General features: G+C 59.3%; 2 protein-coding genes across 7 annotated transcripts in view; one reads left to right on the forward strand and one right to left on the reverse strand.

Moving 5' to 3' along the window:
- The window catches only part of MAP4 (microtubule associated protein 4), a 145,377-nt gene extending 136,509 nt beyond the window's left edge, over positions 1-8,868 (forward strand). For all 5 annotated transcript variants that reach the window (XM_032686511.1, XM_032686519.1, XM_032686533.1 and 2 more), the window contains 3 exons: positions 444-525; positions 2,367-2,479; positions 4,203-8,868. In XM_032686511.1, the coding sequence (XP_032542402.1) occupies positions 444-525; positions 2,367-2,479; positions 4,203-4,412 (405 nt within the window). In that variant the 3' untranslated portion in view covers positions 4,413-8,868. The remainder of the gene's footprint in view (positions 1-443; positions 526-2,366; positions 2,480-4,202) is intronic.
- Positions 8,869-9,693: 825 nt separating this feature from the next.
- DHX30 (DExH-box helicase 30) overlaps positions 9,694-18,690 on the reverse strand; it is a 30,974-nt gene continuing 21,977 nt past the window's right edge. For both annotated transcript variants that reach the window (XM_032686497.1, XM_032686488.1), the window contains 11 exons: positions 18,162-18,240; positions 17,555-17,659; positions 16,409-16,584; positions 14,984-15,190; positions 14,520-14,601; positions 13,863-14,056; positions 13,610-13,769; positions 13,271-13,428; positions 12,684-12,787; positions 11,908-12,047; positions 9,694-11,403 (listed from right to left, as the gene is read on the reverse strand). In XM_032686497.1, coding sequence (XP_032542388.1) covers positions 11,168-11,403; positions 11,908-12,047; positions 12,684-12,787; positions 13,271-13,428; positions 13,610-13,769; positions 13,863-14,056; positions 14,520-14,601; positions 14,984-15,190; positions 16,409-16,584; positions 17,555-17,659; positions 18,162-18,240 — 1,641 coding nt within the window. In that variant the 3' untranslated portion in view covers positions 9,694-11,167. The remainder of the gene's footprint in view (positions 11,404-11,907; positions 12,048-12,683; positions 12,788-13,270; positions 13,429-13,609; positions 13,770-13,862; positions 14,057-14,519; positions 14,602-14,983; positions 15,191-16,408; positions 16,585-17,554; positions 17,660-18,161; positions 18,241-18,690) is intronic.

Genomic DNA, 18,690 nt, shown 5'->3' on the forward strand with positions numbered 1-18,690 from the left:
TGGGGATCATCAGGAGATGGTTCCCAGGGGCTGGGGATCAGCAGGAGATGTTCCCCATGGCTGGGGATCAGCAGGAGATGTTCCCCATGGCTGGGGATCAGCAGGAGATGTTCCCCGTGGCTGGGGATCAGCAGGAGATGGTTCCCAGGGGATGGGGATCAGCAGGAGATGTTCCCCATGGCTGGGGATTGGCAGGAGATGTTCCCCATGGCTGGGGATCAGCAGGAGATGTTCCCCATGGCTGGGGATCAGCAGGAGATGGTTCCCAGGGGATGGGGATCAGCAGGAGATGTTCCCCGTGGCTGGGGATCAGCAGGAGAACATGATGTGGTAGAGCAGGGCACAGGCTGATGAAGCACAAGCTGGGTTGGAGGTGGCCCGTCGGCCTCTGGAGTCACCGCAGGCGTTGCTCTGTGCTCAGCTGGTTCTTCTTGTCTCTCCAGGTGCAGATCCAGAACAAGAAAGTTGACCTTTCCAAAGTGTCCTCCAAGTGTGGCTCTAAAGCAAATATCAAGCATAAGCCAGGTAGGAGTTTTACCGTTTCCTCGGGGTTTGTTGGTAGATTTTGCACGTCCCTTAAACCCGGTCCTGGATTGGGACTGAAGCTGTTTAAGGGGTTTGCTGCTTTCAGGGGGTGTCCCCAGAAGCTCTGGAAAGGCTCCTTTAGCAATTCCAGGTGGTTTCATGAGTGGAGAAGGGGAGTACGAGATGTGGGATGTCCTCAAAGCATCTACTGCTTTGACTCAGCTCTGCTTTTTCCTGCTCATTTGAAAAGGAAACTGGATATTCCCATGACCACTCCAGGAAGCTTCATCCCAGAGGGCTTTGGGACTCTGGGAATATCCATGTACTGCAGAAGGATAAAGGTGTCTCCAGTTCTTCAAAGCTCATATGAGGGTCCTTTTAGCCTCACATTCGTGGCAGCTCCTGCCTTACATAAAACACTTTACTGACACTTTATGGGATGAGCATGTGGGAATTCTTTGCTCCCCACTGAGAACAGTGCAGTTACTCCTTGTGAATTCCTGGGAATCTCAGGTTTCTACCCAAGCAGTGCCCAGCCCAGGGCTCAGCTGGAGCGTGGGCAGGTCTCACATCCAAGGTCCTGTGGCTGTAGGTCCCTTGTTTGGCCTCTGGGATGGTCAGATCCGTGACCTTTCCTGGTCCGTCGGTGTCTGAGGACACTCCCCCACCCGGGAACACTGCCGGCCGTCAAACCCCACACCCCAGGGACAAAGTTCACTGCCCAGAGCCAAGAACAAGCACCACAGGCCCGTCTTTGTCCGCTCCTGGGAGTTCCCTGCACCCTCTGCCAGGTTGAACCTCATCCACCCCACGCTCCGGTGCCTCCGAACGTGCTCCCGCGTTGGGAACGTGGTGCCACCAGCGTGACCCCTCCTGCTCAGTGCTCGGAAATAACGAGCCCAGAGCGACAATAACTGCCCTTGTCCAGGGCTGACTGGAGCACAACAACCCCTCCATTGGCTGCCAGGGCTCAGAACAGGTTTTCTTGGGCCAGATCTGCTGGTTTCCACCGTTGGCCGTGCCAGGCTTCCAGAGGGCTGGGAGCTTCCAGAGGGCTGAGGGTTTAATGATGTCTCTGGGAAGCAAAGTTCCATTCAGCAATACTTGAATTGGGTTTGGGAGGAAGCTGCTGGAACATGGATTGAATCCAGTGAAAGGTGTCCCTGTCCACGGCTGGGGGTTGGAATGATCCTTAAGGTCCCTTCCAACCCAGGCCATTCCATGATTCCATTCCATGGTTCCATGTACAGTCTGAGTTATTAATAAAGCAGGCACCAAAACGTTCAGAGGGATGGGGCTGCTGGGACAGGCTGAGAGGGTTGGGATTGTTCAGCCTGGAGGGGAGAAAGAAAGCTCCAGGGTGACCAAACTGTGGCCTTCCAGTGCCTGAAGGAGCTGACAGGAAAGGTGGAGGGACTTTGGCCAAGGGCCTGGAGGGACAGGACAAGGTGGAATGGCTTCAAACTGGCAGAGGATAAATTTAGGTTGGATATTGGGAAGGAATTCCTGGCTGTGAGGGTGGTGAGGCCCTGGCACAGGTTTCCCAGAGAAGCTGTGGCTGCCCCTGGATCCCTGGAAGTGTCCAAGGCCAGGTTGGAGCAACTTGGGCTCGTTCCCCACCTGAGGGACCTCCAGGGCTTTGCTGGCACAGGTGGGAACCACCAACTTTGGTCCTGCCAGTTCTAAACCAGACTTAACTGGGGAGAGACTGAGCCAGTGAAGGTGTTCCTTGGTCCTGTCCCTCCTCCAAAGGGTCCCCAGCAGCTCCCTGAGGGGGGCTGGGGAGGGGTGGGACCTTCGTGGGACCTTTCCTGAACTCACCCCTGCACATGTCCCTGCAGGGGGAGGAGATGTCAAAATTGAGAACCAGAAGCTGAACTTCAAAGAGAAGGCCCAAGCCAAGGTGGGATCTCTGGACAACGTGGGACACTCGCCGGCAGGAGGGGCCGTGAAGGTGGGTGCAGGGAGCTCTGGCACCCCAGGGTGAGGCTCCAGTGGGCTGCTCCTCCTCCTCCTGCTCTTGATGGAGAGCAGCTCCTCCACCCCCGGCCTGTTCCAGCCACCTGCTTGTTTCTGGGGCCTCTGTTGTGCCCCCAGGGGTAAGGAGGGACCCCAGGAATATGGATGGGTTGGGAAGGAGAGCACTGGGAACCACCTTGGCCTGCTGGACCAGTCCCCCTGGCAGGAGTTCCTGAGGGCTGGTGCTGCCCATCCCCATCCTTCCTGTTGAGGTCTGAGAGCAGGGATGGATCACTGAGCCCCTCAGAGGGGCTGCCTGTGGCCTTCACCTCCAGTTAAAGCTGGGGAGATCCAAGTGCTCTGTGCTGGGAGAGAGCACCTTGTGGGGTCTTGGGAGCACTTGGAGGACCATGGAATATCCTGAGCTGGAAGGGATCCCCCGGGAGTGTGGAGTCCAACTCCTGCAGCCCTTTGGTGTGAGGGTGGGAACAGATGGTTGTGCTCTCGTGGCTGTGATTCCTCCCTTCTCCCATGGGAACACAAACTGTCCCCAGCCTTGGCTCTGCACGTTCCAGGTGTGGCTGCAGGAATGTGATGTCTGTGCTCAGGGAGGGGACACTGACCCATCACGGCACAGCATGACCAGGGGGTGCTGGGAATTGTGTTCAGGGAGACACTGGGGCTGTTATTGTGCAGTCCCAGAATGGTTTGGGCTGGAGGGCACCTTAAGGATCATCCCATTCCAACCTCGACACCTTCCACCAGCCCAGGTTGCTCCAGGCCCTGTCCAGCCTGGCCTTGGACACTTCCAGGGATCCAGGGGCAGCCACAGCTTCTCTGGGCAACCTGTGCCAGGGCTTCCCCAACCCTCACAGCCAAGAACTCCTTCCCAGTATCCCATCTAACCCTGCCCTCCGGCAGTGGGAAGCCATTCCCTGTGTCCTGTCACTCCAGGCTCTCACAGTCCTGCACCTCTCACATCCCCCTGCACCCCACACACCCCTGCACCTGTCACACCACTGCACCTCTCACATCCCTACAACTCCTGCACCCCACACACCCCTGCACCTCTCACATCCCTCTGCACCTCTCACATCCCCCTGCACCCCACACACCCCTGCACCTCTCACACCCCTGCACCTCTGACATCCCTACAACCCCAGCCCCCAGCCCTGCCCCTCTCACCCCGCAGCGCTGCCCTATTGACCGGGTCCCCGTTTGTCATTGTAGGCCGAGGGCGGTGCGGAGCCGGGGCAGCAGCCGCCGGCGGCCGCGGGCGGAGCGGGGCCGGGGCCGGGCGCGGTGCCGGGTGCGGTGTCTGTCCCGGTCCCTGTCCCGGTCCCTGTCCCGGCCCCGGCGGCCCCGGCGGGCAGCGCGCTGCGGGAGAACGGGGTCGGGCCGGCCGTGCCCCCCGGCCTGGGCACCGCTGAGCAAAGGGACACTCAGAGCTTCGAGACTCACATACAAGAAACAAGTAAGTGCCCGCGGGCCCCCTCTGTGCCGCCCCGGGGAGAGGGGGGGAGCCCGGCAGCCCCCACCCGTTTGTAGCGACGTCTGTAGGGCTGTCCTGCCTTTCTTTTAATTCAGAAAATTGCCTTTTATCTTCCAGGCATCTAATGATGACATTCTGGTATCGTCTTCCATCCCCCCCCCTCCCCGTCCCCTCTCCCTCCGTCCCTCCCGCCCCCTCCCCGTGTCCCCCCCCTGTGTCGCTGCAGATTGAATCTCACAAGCTGACGTTCCGTGAGAAGGCCAAGGCTCGCACAGACCACGGAGCTGAAATCGTCGTCTCCAAACCCCCCAACCTTTCCAGCAGCACCTCCCCCCGGCGCAGCACCTCTGCCAGCGAGAGCCTGGGCTCCGGCGCCTCCCCGTCACCGCTGCCACGGCCGGCTGCCCCCGCCGCGCCCTCCCAGCAAGGCTTGTGACCCCCCGGCCCCGCTCCACGCGCCCCCGAGGACCCAGCTTGGCTCTCTTGACCCGGCCTCTGGCTTTAGGTGGGAAGGGACAGCGTTCTGCAGGGCGTCCCGGGGGCTCGGCCCTGCCCGGGCTCGGGGGTCCCTCCGTGGCTGGAAAGGGGTTTTTCCCTCCCTCTCCGTGCCCGTCCCGTTGGCTTTGGGGGGTCGCTCCAGCGGTGGTGTCGCGTCGGGGCCGGGATCGAGCGGCTCCAGGGCTGTTCCAGTGTAGGGATGTGCCGGGGGCTGAAGCCAGGCCAGAGTTAACAGGGATAAGCTGTGATCTTTCTTTCTGTCTCTTTTTTTTTACCCCCTTTCCCTCCTCACCGCTTCAGTTGGATGCTGATATAAACCCTCCACACTCGTTAGGCTGTTTCAACTGTTGACTTGAACCTTTTATTCTTTGTGACGACGTGTTGATGATTTATTGTGCTACGAGCCCCGCGCTAAGTTTCCTTTTCTCTTTCCTTCCTTCCCACCCCGTAGGAGAGTAGGGACATTAACCGCTGCTGCCGTGCTGGCTTCTTACTGACATATCCGGCCATTGTAACTTCCTTGTTGTTGTTTGGGGTTTCTTTCAATATTTTGAACCGGTGGAGCGAGTTCACGGGATTAAGCCATGTCTGGAACGAAGGGCACAGGGATGTGTTAAAGGCGAACTTGCTGTGAGAGCTCGGGTGGAGCCTGTGTTGACCTCAAGGAGATGCTCACAGACCCTCCCCCGGGGGGTACCCGGGGCCTCCTGCGTGTCAGCGAGGGAAAGGCGGTTTATTTATTAACTGGCACGGCCGGAGCCCTGGGATTCGTCCCGGTTTTCCAGGGCCGAGGGCTGCGGGGAGGCAGGAGGCTGCCGTGGCTGGTTGACGCAGGCTGGGAGTTCGAGGCTGAAGCAGGTCCTGGGGTGTGAGGGATGTGTGTGTGTGTGTGTGTGTGTGGGTTTAGCGAGGCTGATGGATGGGGACCGTCGGGATGAGCAGGAAAGGGCAGTGCCCGTCCCGGGATGGGCAGCGAGCCGGGAGCCCTGGGCTGGGCAGCGGGGCAGGGTTAGTGCCAGGGAGTTGCAGCTCTGACTAGGAAGGAGATTTTCCCCCACTCTTGGAGCTCCTCGTTTCGTGTTGCAAATGACACTAAAGAAATGAAATGTAAATAAATTAAAACAGGAAAGAAAAAAAAAAAAAGTGTTCTTGGGTGGTCAAACTAATTTAAAGAAAAAAAAAACAAAACAAAGAAAAGCGGAATAGCAAAACACTGGGATCAAAGAGAACTGAACCAGGCTGTGCTAAGGGGGGGCTGCTCCAGGAGGGGACAGGGGGAAGCCTGCAGCTTCTCATGCTTGTGGGAATATTTCTTTGGGAAGCCGACAATGATACGATAACCCGGAATCTGTATTTACACACAAAGATTCTTATTGCACTTGTATTTTTTATATTAAAGTTTGCATGATTTCTAATAAAATGGCATTAAAATGTACTAGTTTGCATCAAAGTCGTCTGGTAGTTTCATAAGTGCTTTTTGCTCTGAATACAAATTGAAACAATGCAGATTTGCACCTGAAAGGGGCGGTTATATATACCCTGAAGCCCTCCCAGTGCTTCCTTCCCTTCCTCTTCCTCCTCCTCCTCCTCCTCCTCCTTCTCCTCCTCCTCCTCCTCCTCCCCCCACCTCTCTGCTCCCTCTGTGCCACATCCCTTTGATCCCAAACAGGGAACGTGCCATCGCTCCCTGCCCTCCTCTTGTCCGTGTGTGTGTTCCCAGCGTTCCCAGCCCTGATCCCAGCCCTGGCTCCAGAAGGAGAAGCTGGAGCTGGGGCCGGGACCCCGTTTCTCCGGCCCTGAGCCGGTGCTGCCTGTCCCCTGTGTCCCCACCCCGGTATATATCACTGCCCTCCCGCTGGCGCTTCCTTCTTTCTCTCACTGCTAAATTCTAAACACCAGCTTCAGCTTGTCAGTCTTGGCTTTGGTTTGGTTTCTTTTTTTCCAACACTTGAATCCAGGGGAAGTTTGGAGGAGAGGGACTGAGGAGAGGAGAGGAGCAGGCCGAGCCCCTGGGCAGGATGGGGCAGGGGCCGCGTGTTTCCCGAGCAATAACATCCGTGTGCTCCGGGCCGGGGCTGGCAGGGGCTGGGGTGAGGGTCCTGAGCCTGCACGGTGAGCCTGGAGCCTGGTTTCCCTGCCTGGAGCCTGCTTTCCCTGCCTGGATCCCGGCTTCCCTGCCTGGAGCCTGCTTTCCCTCCTGTGACCCACCAACATGGGCTGGGAAGGGGCCGGAGCCGCTCTCCAGGCTCACCGAGCTGGCAGCAGGGTTTGTGCCGATGGGCAGCGGCCGGAGATGCTCGTGGGTAACCAAAGAGGAGGTGGAGGCTGAGATGTCGTGTCCCTCTTGCTGCTCTGCCCGGGGCACCCCGGGAGGAGGTTCCCTGAGTGCCCCGGGATGAGATTGCCGGGCAGAGGGAGGCAGCCGGGTCCGGCCGCGGTTCCGGTGCTGCAGGAGGAAGGCAAGTGGCAACATTGCACTTTATCTTCTGAGATTGCAAAAAACAAACAGCAAACGAGCCCCCGTCCCCTGCAAAGGGACAGCGACATCACCTCTCCCCTGCACTGCTTTTATCCCATTTCCCGACTGCTGGGCAGCCCTGGATGAGGATTTGGCACCCAGGCCTGTCCCTGCCCGACACAGCCCCTGGCCCAGCTGCCCCCACCGGCCTGTGCTTCTGTGCCACTTCTCTAACACTTGTTGTGCCTGTGTTTAGCTGACGAACTACATCCGGATACATTAGTTTGCTGTGGTGTTTCTAGGACAGCTTCAGTTTTAATATGGGTTTCTTTTTTAGTATTTTCTCTTGAGGAAGCGGCTGTACATATTGCTGGGAAGGAGCCGTGTGTGCTGGAAATGGCTTTTCCTTTCTGGAGAGGTGGGATGAGCTGGGTGGTGCAGAGACCTGCAGAGACGCTGCTGGGTGGGAGGGGGCCAGCAGCTCCACCGAGGGCTGGAGGCAGCAAATTTGGGAAAAAATAGGAGTTGTGGTCTGAATTAGATGCAAGTTGAATGTACACGTTCCTGTCCTGAGCTGGCGCTGGGGGGTCCTGGCTCTGCAGGGGTGGCTGAGCTGAGCTGGGCTCAGGCTGGGCTGGAGGCTCAGCAAAGCCCTTCCCAGAGCTCAGGATGAGGGTGAGCGGAGGTGTCTGAGCTGCTGAAGGGACGGGGAGGGAGCAGGGCCGGGTGGGAGCTCCATCCCAACTGGGGGCCCTCCAGGCAGGAGCCTCCCCCCTTTCCGGAGCCTGGTGTCTCCCTGCATATCAGTGGCATATACAGTTACTTCGGGCTTTTTATACTGTTAAACAAGTACATTCAAGTAACAAGTTTGTGGGCTTGAGGCCACGGGAGCGGCGGCTCCGCTGCTGCCCCGGGCCGTGGCTCCCGTGGGTCGGGTCCTGACCGCAAACTGAATGTAGTTTTCTACGCTGACCCCCGGTGTTGTTCCCGCGTAGTGTCGGTGCGAGGGGGGCTCTGGGACCCCCCCGCGTTTGTGTCGTTTAGGCAGAATTTCTAGTTTTCTTGGAGCTTGGTGGCAGTGACACCCTCGGGGGGACGGGGCGTCCCCGAGGGAAGGGCCGAGCCCCGGGAGCCGCTCCCGGCTGTCCAAAGGCAGGAGCTGGGGGGGCCCGGCGGCCTCGGGGCTTGGGAGGAATGTCCCCCCCAAGCCCTCCCGGCCCCGGGACCCCGCGGGTGGGGCGGGAAACGGCCCCGGGAGGCAGCAGTGGGAATGCTCGGGCTCTCCTTCCTCCTCCCCACTGAACTCCGGCCGGGTGAGCGTTTCCCCCTCCCTCCCCCGGTGTCCGGGGCAGGATCAGACACGAGACTCCATCGTGCGCCCGTTGTGCTCGTCCCACCTTCGGCATCACCTGCAGCTTCCATTGCCCGCACCGTAGGAACACCGACCGGGACCGAGGGGGGTCGGACGCAGGACGGGGGGAGCAGAGCCCAGCCCGGAGGGCGGTCCCGGCTCCGGGCTCCCTCCTCGGTCTCGGGAAGCCACTAAACCTCTCTGCCTCAGCTCCCCCCCGCACGGGGGTGACACTCTTTACCTCACCGGGCTGTCGTGAGGCGTGAGCAGCGTGTGAGTGTTCTCAGTGTGACGTGTTCCTGTTGTTTGTGTCCCAGGGTTGTTTGCGGGGGTGCCCGCGGGGGCGGACGCGGCTGTCCCCGGGCAGGGGGAGGTCAGTGCTCGGTGTGAGACCACAGCTCTGGGGGGTGGGCTGGGGCAGAGCCCCCCTGCCTGGGGGGACCCACCCGTTTGGTTCTGCCTTTGTGTCTCACCCTCCCCGAGGGGCTGTAAGACCGTCGTCTCCTTAGCAACATTTCCTGACTTGATGTTGTGATTCTTACTATTGTAAAGGGTTGAAATAAAGCTTCTAGATGTTCCTCCTCAGCTTGGGCCTGAGTTTGTGGGGGTGGGAAGGGCGGGCAGGGCGGGGTGGCACAGTCAGGGACACCTGAGATGCTGCTGGCACAGGAAGCCATAGGGAAAGGGGGAAGGAATTCAGTTGGATCTGATTCCTTCAGCCACAGAAAATCCCCATCCATGGCTTTGCTCCTCAAGCCTGGGATCAGGGGGGAGAGGCCTCCTGTGGGCACCCCCCGGGGCCAGTGAGAGCCCTCGGTGCCCGTGGCAGTGTGTCACAGCTGGCACAGCCGGGGACAGAGCCACAGGAGCCGACCTTCCCCTCCTGCCCATCCCACCTGGCTTCTCTGGGAGTGGCCCGTGCCAGGCCCTGCACACACAGGTGACCAAAGGGGAACCCCGGGGGGCCACCACCCCCTCACAGAAGGTGCCCCCGACCCGTACAAAGGGAGGGTTTTCCACCCTGGCTCAGACTCACACTCGGGACGGACACGACCTGGGACCCCACACAGCACTTGGACCCAAGGTCCAGGTCCCTGAGCAGCAGCAGCTCCTCTGCCCCTCCTCGAGCCCTGCCCTGGGAACAAACCCCCAGCCCAGACCACGCTCTGGCACTGCAGGGTGACTGTGTCCTGCCAGCTGACCCCACAGTGATCCCTCAGCCCCCCAGGCTGGCACTGACAGGGGGTCCCACAGTGCCAGGGCCCTTTAGCCCCCTCTGCCCTCCCCACCCACCTCACCCCCCAGCTCTGCACCTCTCCCACCGGAGAAGTGGCCAAAGAAAAGGCACAAAATTCCAGATGTTGCAGTAAATAAATAAACAGCAAAAAAGAATGAAGAGGACAGAGGCAGTTCCTACTCTATCCCTTTTTATTGTCTTTAATCTATGTTGTAAAAAGATCCAGTATCACATAACAGCCACGGAAGTATCCCAATATCACACTAGTTCGGAACCATTTAGACAATAGCTTAGTCTTTTTTTTTTTTTTGTCTTTTTTTCTTTTTTTTAAACCTGCTGGAAGGGAAAACCATACTGCCCATTATACAGGCCAAAAGAAACAAACACTGGTCAAATAATAGTGACAACCTCAAGCAAGTGAAATGAAGATGAGAAGTTTTGAGTGACCCCAGGCTGCAGGACTCCGAGGGCCCCTTGTGCTGGCACAGGGCACAGTGCCTTAAAGCCCATGAGCAGTAAATTAAATCAGAGAACTGGGAGAACCAAAGGGGGGCCCCGGGGCTGCTCTGCCGTTGTCCCAGGGGCAGGAACGGCCTCGCTCCCACTGCCCGGAGCAGTGCCCGGCTGGGGCCCTCAGAGCCCTCAGAGCCCACCACCTCTGCTGCACATACAAAGAGCATAAGAAATGGGAATAAAAAGGAATGACCCCAGGCCCCGCGGGCCCCTCCAGCGCCGGGGGCACAGCCCTCGCGCCCCGAGTCCCTCCTGGTACAAACGCCAGCGAAGCCTCACAACAGCCCTGTGAGGTAGGTCACTGTCTGACGGACAGAGAGTCCAAGGCAAAGCTGGGATTAAACTCCAGATTCCTCGTTGAGTGCTGTGCCTGTCGCAATCCTCCTTCCACGGAAATATGGTCCCTGTTCGTAGAAAACAAAGGTCTGTGCCTGCGCTCCCGGCGTCCCGCGGGAGGCCCGGCAGCTACAATCGCTCCTGTGTGCACAGGGGACAGGGATCGACCTCCTCGGCAAAGGGAGAACGGGAGATTTAAAAAAAAATCATAGTAACAACGCAAGAGGACGAAAAGTACAGGCGGGTCGGGAAGGACGAGCCACATCTCACACTCATGACGCCACGACTGAGGGCTGGCAGGGCCCCGCTGGCAGGCTCGGAGATCCCCATGGAATGTCACCTCCATCCGGCGCCTTCGGGGCACGTGGAGAGTGGAGAGACGGCGATCCCTGCGCCGGAGCTGCCGGATCCAGGCTGGGCCTGGCACGGCCGAGATCCGTCCTCGCGGTGAGCCCGGAGGAGCTCTGGCAGCGGAGCGGCTCCAGCCCGGCCCCGTGGGGAGGGGGCACGGGACGGCCCCGGCGGCCACGTCCTCGCTTCCATCAGGGATGGCGCTGGGCACGGAGGCGGCGGGTGGGTGTCCACGCAGCTCGGGTCCATCGGCACTCCCAGTCCATTCCCGCTGCTCTTCCCACGCGGTGACCATGCACGGAGCCGACAGCAGGAGATTCAGACAACATTAATCTTCTAGGATGGAGAGAGATGACTTCACAAGGGATAAATAGAACTTTATTTAAATAAACATTTGTGAACATCTTTATACAAATTACAAGTCCCCACAGGAGCCTCGGGCTCCGCCTACGAGCCAAAGCTGCCGGGAGGGCCCTTGAGCAGATCCACCAGGATGTCGAGCAGTTGGCTGTGCTGGTGGTGCAGGTCCCCGGGGATCGCGGCCATCTCGTAGCACAGGCACGTCTCCACCATCTTGGACAGGGACACGCGGAAGTCGCGCAGCAGGCGGATGGTGTAGGAGTCCCCCTCCAGCACCAGGAGGTCGCTGTCCGTCAGGGACACGGTGGCTCTCCAGCCGTCATCTTGGGAGAGAGCGGAGGGGAGGGTGGGCACGGGGCTCACCCGTGCTGGCTGCTCCAGCCTCTCCACTGCTGCTACACAGCTCCTTCCCAGTTGTTTTAGACCAACAGGGACTCAGCCGGGCCAACAGCTCCCACAAAAGCCAGGCAGCACTCTGAGCACACACTGGGATCCTCCCAGTTTCCCGCAGGAGGCGACTGACGGCAAGCCCGTCTGAGCTTGAGGGCTGGAGACGGACTGCAGCACTGCCAAACCCCAGGGGCTGAAGGGACACGTCCCCAGGGACAGGTGGGATCAGGCCAGCTCAGCCTCTCCTTTCCCCAGGATGATCCAGGCACACAGGCCTACAGGCTCAGCCTGCTGAGGGTTGCCTGCCTTGTCTCCCTGCAGAGCTACAGCCGGGGACAGCTCACAAACCACCATTCCACAGCCCCACCACAGCAGCACCCATCCCAAAGCAGGAGCTCGGAGAGCAGGGCAGGCCGAGGGCCCCCGGCAGCACTCACCTCGGACGTGGATGTCGGTGTCGGTCATGAGCAGCACGGCCAGCGGGTGCACCTGGGACGAGTCCCGCACGAACACGCCCCCGTTGGACTTGACGGCCATGAAATAGGTGAGCCAGCGGCTGTACAGCTTGGAGGCCTCCCTGCATGGACAGCCCTGTCAGCCACTGCCAGCTGGCACTGCCACGGGGGTGCTCAGCACAGCCAGCCTGGGCTCTGGGGCTGGCACAGCCACAGGGGTGCTCAGCACAGCCAGGTTGGGCTCTGGGGCTGGCACAGCCACGGGGGTGCTCAGCACAGCCAGGCTGGGCTCTGGGGCTGGCACAGCCACGGGGGTGCTCAGCACAGCCAGGCTGGGCTCTGGGGCTGGCACTGCCACAGGGGGTGCTCAGCACAGCCAGGTTGGGCTCTGGGGCTGGCACAGCCATGGGGATGGCTCAGCACAGCCAGGTTGGGCTCTGGGGCTGGCACAGCCCCCGGGGTGCTCAGCACAGCCAGGTTGGGCTCTGGGGCTGGCACAGCCCCCGGGGTGCTCAGCACAGCCAGGTTGGGCTCTGGGGCTGGCACTGCCACAGGGGTGCTCAGCACAGCCAGCCTGGGCTCTGGGGCTGGCACAGCCACATGGGGTGCTCAGCACAGCCAGGCTGGGCTCTGGGGCTGGCACTGCCACAGGGGGTGCTCAGCACAGCCAGGTTGGGCTCTGGGGCTGGCACAGCCATGGGGGTGCTCAGCACAGCCCGCTGGGCTGTGGTGTGTGGGCTGTAGAGTCTGGCACCCACCTGTTGATGGTTGACTTGTGCAGCAGGACGGTGCCAGCCTTTGTCCGGTACGCGTAGCTGTTGGGTTTGAACTTCCCCTGGCGGGTCACTTTGCCTTGTCTCACCTGGAATGGGAGGAGAATCTCAAAGGCCTGCACAACCAGCAGGTCCTGCCCACCCACAACCAGCTCTCCTCTGTGTGGGGAGGGGTGAGGATGTTCTTCTACTCCCAGAAGCTCTGCTGGGTTAGCAGAGCACACTCATGGGGTGACCAGACTGGGCAGTCACCCAACCCTGTGCAAGGGGCAGCAAACAGGAGAAAGATGCCACCTCGGGCAGCAGGCAGGAGGAGCCACCTCAACAACTGCCAGACCAAGTAACAAGAACTCAAGTGTGGACTTGTGCAGGCCAGGGTGGCCATTCCTCATGAGTGGGGATCCAGGGATAGCCCTGAAGAAGCTGGCAGGAGCACAGGCAGGAGCACAGAGCAGGAAGCCTGGCTTGGGGGGACACTCCCAAGAGAGCACAGGCATCTCTGGCACCTCAGCGCTTCCCTATGCCACCCACTGTGACCAGCAAGCCCAGGAGGGTGATGGCAGAGCCAGTACCTGGATGAGGTTGGGGTAGAGCCCAGCCATGAGGACTCCCTTGACCAGTTCCTCCTCTTCACTGTACTGGTTACACACAGATGATGGCATGGTACAGTCAGACGGGGATGACACCAGGAAGGCTTCATAGAGGTTCTCAGAGAACTGCTTGACAAGGCCTGGAGGGGGTAGACAGCCCCAGGGATGAGATTCATCCTCTCCCTTCATCCCTCGGAGTGATTACCCTCAGCAGGACAGACAGGAGCTCCACCCTGTGCCCTGCCCAGTCCAGCCCGTTCCTGCCCTCCACCCCTCACGGTGCCCTTCTGGGGGCCAGGGAGCAGCAGGCCCGAGACTCACCGTTGATGAAGCGCAGGCTGGGCCCGTACAGGTAGTAGTCCTGCAGGTAGTTGTCCCTGGCACGGCTGTCCCTGCGCCTCAGCACCTCCTCCCAGCCCGCCACGGCCCGCACGAAGGCCAGGTGGTCACTGCCGCTCTCCCGGCTCAGCACGGCCTTGGCCTGGGACAGGGACACACGTGGCACACGCGTGGCACACACGTGGGCCACGACAGCCCCCTGCCCCTGCTCCCCCCGCCCCGGAGGGCCCCTCACCTTGTCCACCTCGGCGCGGTTCTGCAGGCTGCTGCTGAAGGGGTCCCGCGTGAGGCAGGACACGATGACGAGCAGGGGGTGCAGGCAGCGGTAGATGGAGGCCAGGACGATGGCCTTGGCCAGCCGAGGGTCTGTGGAGATCTGGGCCAGCCGCTTGCCCAGGGTGGTGAGGGCCTCCCGCTGGTCCAGCACTCCTGCAACAGAGCCCCCGGTGTGGGAACAGACATCAGCTCCCGGGGGCTCTGGGAGCTGCCAGGAGAACCCACCCACAGCGCTTGGGAGATCTGGGGGACCTCCAGAAGAGGCACAGGGACAGGGGCCTGCAATCAGCACCCAGAACCCCCCAGGTCTAACTGAGCTGAGGCTGAAGAAATGGCTGTCACAGGCCCATGACAGTCAACAAGGCCCAGCTCTGACTTCTTTCCCTGTCATCCCCTTCCCTTTTTTTTTTTTAAACCTCGGAAAGTTCTCCCCACTTTTTGAGCAGAGTAGTGTGGGAAATAAAACAGCACTAGGTGTGTGGTTTGGGAAGGTCCTATCAACTGCCATCCCCCTCCAGGGACAATCCTGCAGAGTCTGTCCCACAGGATCCTGTGCCAGCTCCCACTTCCCGTGTTTAGGCAGCAAACATGTTTCCAGGACACAGCATTATCTCACCGATCTCCTGCAGCAAGATCACGGCTTCATCCACAGCTTTGATGTCAGGGCTGTCCAGAGCCTTGGAGAGAAATTCAACTGCCTGCAACACAGCAGGGGAAAAAAGTGGGCAAGTTTCCCATGCAGGCATGTGGGAGAGCCCTCCGTCCCGCCCCAGGGCCCCAGATTGCAACACCATTCCCTCCTTCTCTGCCTCCAGGGATATGAGCTCAGCCCTCTCCATTCCTTCAGTCCTCTAGACACACTGTAATCTAAGGGTTCTTCACATTTCCTGGTTAACATCCCCAGACAGCCCCGTGTTTAGGAAAGCAAGATCCCAAGTCATCAGCCTGCTGGCTGTTCCCCACTCCTGTCCCTGAAGCTGGCTCCAGGCTCCCGTCAGGGTAGTCCCGCAGCCGGGGCGGTCCCGCAGCCGGGGCGGTCCCGCAGCCGGGGCGGTCCCGCAGCCGGGGCGCTGTGCTCACCGTTTTCTCTGGCATGTGGATCTTGGCCTGCACCACCAGGTTCTCCAGGGGGGTGCGCAGGATCTCTGGCACCTGGTAAGTTGGCATCTTGTCCAGGCGGCTGCGAGGGAAGAGGTGGTAGGCAAAGCCCGACTGGCAGCGGCCGGCGCGGCCCCGCCGCTGCACCACGTTCGACTTGGACACCCACACCGTCTCCAGGCAGGACACCTGCGGAGAGGAGCAGGCATGAGTGCTCCCAGGGCTGCTCAGATCACAGAACCCACCCCGGTTTGGGTTGGAAGGGACCTTAAAGCCCATCCAATCCCACCCCTGCCATGGGCAGGGACACCTCCCACTAGCCCAGGTATCCCAAGACCCATCCAGCCTTGGACACATCCAGGGATGGGGCAGCCACAGCTTCTCTGGGAAACCTGTGCCAGGGCCTCACCACCCTCACAGGGAACAATTTCTTCCCAATATCCCACCTAACCCTGCCTTCTGCCAGCATGAAGTGACTCCCCTTGTTCTGTCACTCCCTGTCCAAAGTCCCTCTCTTTGCATTTTTCCATCCACACACAGACTCCAGACTGACCATTGATCCCAAAGGGCCAGGGAAGCCTTTCCCACTCTCCTGCCTCCTGCAGTGCTGGTCTCTATCAGGGCATGGATGGGACCCAGATGCCACCTGCTGGACACCTGTCTTGGGTCCTCATCCCAGGGCTCCCTGGGATCTCCAGTGCCAGCCCTGCCTCTGGTTCTGCATTCTGAACTGGGATAACACTGGGCAAATAACAAAGGGATGGATTTAAACCAGGACTGGTCCAAGATGTGAACGGCCACCTGGCCCTGGGAGATGATGCTCTAGAACAGGGATAGGGGATGTAGCCAGAATTCCTTCTCCTAAGGGCAACAGCAGCACAGTTGTCTTCACCTCGTCAGGAAGGTGGACAGACAAGAGCCTTCACAGGGCTCAGCGCTGCCAGACACGGGGCCTGAGGGCAGTGAAGCCCCTCTGGAAGTTGAGGAACAAACCAAGGGATTGGGGTCAGGAGAGCTGCAAACTTGAGCAGGATCAACAGGCCAGGGCTGCCCTGCGTGGGCCAGCAAGAGGTTTTTGATGAAATCATGGAAAAAGGTAAAAAGTGAACAGAAAAGCTACAGACGTTCAGTGGTATCACAGACTTGGGAAGGGAGTAGGATTTGCCTTGAATTTCTTTGAAGACACCAGAATTTTGCCTGTGGGGAGCCTGGCCCAGAGCTTGGACAAGGCAAACACTGGTGATGAGTCAAACACTGTCCCCAAACAGGGACATAGTGCCCATGCCCCAAGGGCCAAATGAGAAGCAGCTCCATCATCCCGTTAATGACACCTCAAGTGCTCCTCTGAAAACATCCCTGAGGTCCAGGGTGTCCCCAGAGCCCTCAGGGGCAAGAAAGCAGCAGTACCTTGGTCTTGAGGTCGTAGCGCTCCTCCTTGTGCGTGCCACTGTCCACCACGTGCACGATGTCGTTGATGGTGATGGAGGTCTCCGCGATGTTGGTGGCCAGGACAATCTTCCTGACACCAGGAGGAGGCCTCTGGAAGATGTTCTGCTGGTCCATCATGGGGATGTTGGAGTGCACTGGCAAATCAAACCAGAGTCAGTCCTGCCCAGCTGAGCTGGTGGGCAGAGATTCCTCTTGTACCATCCTCTCCCGCTTCCAGAAACGCGGGACAGGAACGGGGGCATCACTAATGTTCACTGCCAGCAGCTTCCTGCCAGCCAGACCCCAGGGAAGATCTTCCACACATCATTTGGGAAGGCCTCACTTCAGCTGCTTCAGCCTCTGGCTCAGCAGCAGGAGCTCTGCTCACCTCCCATCCCTGGAATATCCCTCAAGTCCCACTCTCTCCCACAGTCCAGTTCTGCAGCTCCCCCTCCCCACAAGTCCCCCAGGGCAAGAGAACGGGGTGTCCTCCCTCCCATTTGGGCCCTCTTGGTCAGGGCCGTGGTTGTGCTGTGGCACAGTGGCCTGTCAGAGCTGGGTGACACAGAGGCACTGCTGGCAGTGGGAGGGTGAGCAGGAGAACAGGCGGTTCCCACAGAAGAACACCTGTGTTCATGAACAGCTGAGCTGCTCACAGCTCTGCTCCTGCCCGGCCTTGTTCCACACTGAACAGGGAGGGCTGCTAAAAAACAAACAAAGAAGTGCCAAAACCCTTCACAGCCTTGCACAGCAAAACTGCCTTTTGTTATAAACTTCCTCCTGGGATAAGCAATGTTAAGTTCACTGATCAAAGCTGAGCTCCACAGTCCTTTTGCATCCAACAGAACAGGTCCTGAGGATCTCTTCTGTGCAGGCTCAGCAGGCAGCTACAGCAATGCAGAACTGAGCTGTTTCTCCCTGGCCTAATTCCCAATTGCTGGAGGCAAACAGGAAGCCACTTGCTTTGATCACAAAGGAGGAGTTACTCACGCTCACCACACACACCACAGGTACATCAAAGCACACGAGCTCTGCACCAGAGAGCAAAGCTGAAGGGGCTCAGCGAGTCAACTGTCCCAGATTCTCCTGAATCCTGGGAAGAAGGGGCTGGCCCTGCCCTCTCACCTGGCAGGACGAGGTACCGGCTGTTCTGTGAGCCCAGCATCTCCAGCAGCCGCTGCTGCACCCCTTTGATCTCCTGCCAGCCAGGGAGGAAGCAGAGGATCCCACCTGGAACACACCAACAGTTAGGAACATGCAGCCTCGAAATCCAAGCACTTTCCCCCAGCTGCAGATACAGGCTTTCAAGGCAGAAAGCAACCAGGCTGCCTGTAGTTTCAGAGTGGATACCTATGAGCTTTGAAACACTTAAAGCTCTTACAAGTCATCTGAGAGTCCTGCCTTCTTCCCAAAAACATCACCTTCCAGGCAGAAATATTTAACAGGGATGGGGCTCCAATATACAAAGATAACTGTGCAGCTCAAGGCTGCAAATGCTGGAGCACAGACAAGTCCTGCTCTTCATCCCCAGGAACAGCTGCCCAGGACACTGAGGCTCAGATGTTCTTAGCCAAAGACTTGGAATTCCCTCGTGCCACACTGCTCGAGGACACTTGGGCCAACAGGAATTCAAGGAGGCCTTGCCCAAGAGGCTCAGCATCGTCTGGGCTCTGTAGGTTCACTTTTATCTCCCCCAGCAGGAGAAAAGAGCCACGGGAAAGGCAGAACCCACCTGGCTCTCCGTGGGCATCGATCTGGAGCACGAGGTCGGTGATCAGGTCGAGATCCAGCACACACTCATCGTCGGATTGCTGGGTGGGACAGGACACGTGGGTGAGCGAGGTAAGGCCAGCACTGAGCACACAGGCACAGCCTCCAGAGCATCTCCTGCAGTCTGTAAATGCCTGGACTTGGACAGCCTGCCCAGGACTTGGAGCCAGGAACCTCGGGAGCCTGGTTTTGGCTCCATCTGGAACCTGCTCTGGTCACAACTGCTGCCAGTTCCCTCTGCTGTGCAGTGAGAATACACAGTCCCTGCCCAAGCTCCAGATTTGGAAGGTGAGATTTGTGCATCTCTGCTGAACAGCACCTCACAAGTAACAGAATTCACATGAGATTTCTGGGGACAAAGCTGTGCCACATGCACCTGGGACTGCAAAGCCACCAGACACTGAGCAGCAGCTTTTGTATCTCCTGGTGATTTGGGACAGGCTATCAGAGAAGCTGATAAAACTCAGCTACAATCCCAGCCACATCAGAAT

This window comes from Chiroxiphia lanceolata, chromosome 1 (assembly GCF_009829145.1).
Source record: "Chiroxiphia lanceolata isolate bChiLan1 chromosome 1, bChiLan1.pri, whole genome shotgun sequence".
Classification (NCBI taxonomy): Eukaryota; Metazoa; Chordata; class Aves; order Passeriformes; family Pipridae; genus Chiroxiphia; species Chiroxiphia lanceolata.